The sequence below is a fragment of the Chinchilla lanigera genome, unplaced genomic scaffold (genome assembly GCF_000276665.1).
Source record: "Chinchilla lanigera isolate Chin_1 unplaced genomic scaffold, ChiLan1.0 scaffold00183, whole genome shotgun sequence".
Lineage (NCBI taxonomy): Eukaryota > Metazoa > Chordata > Mammalia > Rodentia > Chinchillidae > Chinchilla > Chinchilla lanigera.
Genome location: NW_004955584.1, coordinates 831,883 through 834,700, shown reverse-complemented (window position 1 = coordinate 834,700; position 2,818 = coordinate 831,883). Strand labels below are relative to the sequence as shown.

General features: G+C 49.3%; 1 protein-coding gene across 1 annotated transcript in view; it reads left to right on the top strand.

Annotated features, from left to right (window-relative positions):
* Positions 1 to 1,518: 1,518 nt before the first annotated feature.
* The window catches only part of LOC102028481 (vomeronasal type-2 receptor 116-like), a gene marked incomplete at its 3' end in the record, with an annotated part of 7,283 nt that continues 5,983 nt past the window's right edge, over positions 1,519 to 2,818 (top strand). Inside the window, 1 exon segment of the mRNA XM_013509848.1 lies at positions 1,519 to 1,548. Within this exon segment, the coding sequence (XP_013365302.1) occupies positions 1,519 to 1,548 (30 nt within the window).

Below are 2,818 nucleotides of genomic sequence, written 5' to 3'. Positions count from 1 at the left end.
AAAAAAAAAAAAAAAAAAATACCAAGCAATTCTTAGTTTAATATAAATTTCAGATAAATGATGAATAAATTTTTATTGTAAAGATGTCACAATAGTATATCTGAGTATGCTTATACTGAGTACTCAGTACTAAGTACCATGTTAAGTTCAAAGAATTTATTTTAATTATCTTTAAAACTACATTTGGAACATCGTTATACTTAATTCTAATACCAAATCTCTTTTTAATCTCTATATTGTATCATAGTTGATGTATTGCAAAAGTATATGTGGGACATATATTTAAAATTTTTATTTTAACAAGTACACTTCAGATGGGGTGTGAGAAAAGGATTCAGGAAGATGGCAAGCCTACAACAGAGTGGGGTGGAGGCTCTTGGGCAGGAGGAAGCAGGAGTTGAGCACTAGGAAGGAGCGGAGGCTGGGCCTAAGGTGGCAGAGCCCCCCTCATCCTGGGCAGCAGTGTGCTAAGCGTGTGTGTCTTTCCCAGCACCCTGGGCACAGAAGAAGAGCAGGTCAGTGGTGGAGACCCTCAGGAGCACTGTGAGTGGCAGCACAGGGAACAGCGCAGCACCTGGACAAAACTAACATGGCTTAAGGGGCTGGGAATTTAGCTCAGCAGCACGGCGCCTGCCTGGCTAGCATGACGTCGTGAGTTCGATTCCCGGTTCTGGAAAAAAAAAAACAAAAACCAAAAAAAAACTAACATGGCTTGGAAAGTGTCCCCGGAGGAGAGGAAGCCACCTGTGCTGAGGCCCAGCTGTGGTTGTGTGCCCTGCAGGCTGCTGGCCTAGGAGGGCTTTGTGTCAGCACTGGCTGTGTGCAGAATCCCCTGAGGCACAGATGGTGCCAAGGGCTGCTATTCTTGTGAGTCAGGCCCTTCTGTGGACAGTCCCCTGTGTCCTGTTCTCAGGAGTTGGAATTGGCCTGGCCCTCGGGGCAGTGGTGGCTCATTTTGCGTTTATAACTCTGTGACCCCCTTGGGAAGGGGCCCTGAAGACAACCTTGATTTAGTGTGTCCTGGAGTCAGGAAGGACAGCTCCCACATCACAGACCTCTAGATCCACAGGGGGATGGCAGCAGCAGGTGGAGGTTTTCAGACCTTTGCGAACAGCAGAAACCTTGGTTCCCACAGAAATCTAACACAAAACCCAGTGTCAAAAAAAAGGGCAGAACTGCTGTGGTGCCCAGGGACCAGAAGTCAGGAAATGGGGTTCCTTTTGGGGCTGTGACCCTCCTTGGCCTTGTCATCTGCAGTGCTCGGTCCACCCCATCTCGACTCATTGTGCATCTGGGAGTACCTAACTCCCTGAAGGTCTGTAGAAGATGCCCAGAGCTTTGGCCTTGCGGGAGGTGGGAGAGCTGGGATGGAAGGGGACTCTTAATGGCTCTTGGATTTAGTGGTCCCAGGTGAGGGGCACTGCAATAAAAGCTAGGCCATCCATCCCTGCAGACCTGATGTGGCCCAGGTTGCAACTGTGCAGGCTTGAGGTTGCTGTGGTTGCAGTCAGTACAGGTATGACGCTGTGTGCACTGCTGGCCGTGCTAGTGGGTGTACACTTGGTGGCTCCAGGGCCTGTGGGTTGGCGGCTCCCAGGAAGAAGTCCCCAGTTTGAGCGCCCTGGGATGTGGTGCTGGGTGGCAGCTTCTCTGTTCTGCACTTCCATGATGTTGCCCAGCTGAACTTCACGGTGCCACCTGCGGGGCTGCCTTCCTCTGGGTGAGTGGGGTCTTGGGTCCCCAAAGCTGTGCTGGGCCAATGCCAGAACCCTGGCCTGTGCCCGGTCTTCTCATCACTTTCAGTGCTTGGGGCACTATCTTTGCATCGCTCTCTGGGTGGGCTTATGCTCAACTGTAGTGTCTGTCTGAGCTTATGGTTCTAGGCTTGGGCAGGGATTCTTACGTTTCTTTACTCCTGGTGCTAAGAACAGGGCCAGGTGAGAGGTAAGCATTCTTGTTGACTGAGTGAATGCTGGTTAACGCACTTTTTCATGAGCTGTGGCCGGGGCTCCTCTGCCGGTTTTCCTTGTGCCTGTTTCTGTCCTGCAAGACCCAGTGCGGCATTTTGGCTCTTCTTTTGTAAACAATGGCTCTGTTTAGCTTTGATTAAAAAGTTGAAGGAATAACGTGAACTTTACACTGCAGTATGAAGCCAGTGAGACTTACATTGTTCCACTGTGACTGTCACTGGTATTGTAATGTGTCCTCCCCCCTCTACTCTCCAGGAATTGAAGCCAGGGATTTGCTCTGAGCTACAGTCACAAGCCACCTACCTTTAAATTTGGAGATAGGTTGTCTCTAAGTTGCTGTGTGGCCCAGTATGGGCTGGAACCTGTGACCCTGTTGCTTAAGCCTCAGAGAGTGCTGGAATTACATGTGCGTACCAGCATACCCTGCTTCATGTTATTTTAAAATTTTATAAGGTGATACATATATATGCGTGGTAGAATGATTAAAGGAGGGTTATCAGTATATATCCATGATATCAGCTAGTTGTCATTTTTGGTGGTGTGCACATTTAAACTTTACACTGAACAACTTGAGAATACCCTTCAATTATACAGTGTTGTTTAATAGACTCTGACACTCTTCCTTGCTGACCTCCTGGCACTCTGTGCCTGTTTCTGGCATTATCCACCCTGTCTCCCACCCCTGTGTCTCTTCTGAGTGATGCTGCCACGCTCATCTGTGTGCACAGGTTCTGTGAGGAAGTGTGTTGTCTCCGTCTTGCATGTTCCATCCACACAGCCATCATTCACTGCCTGCCTGGCTGCCCCGTCTTCCCTCTGCCCGCTGTGACCTTGGGCTTCTCTCCTCA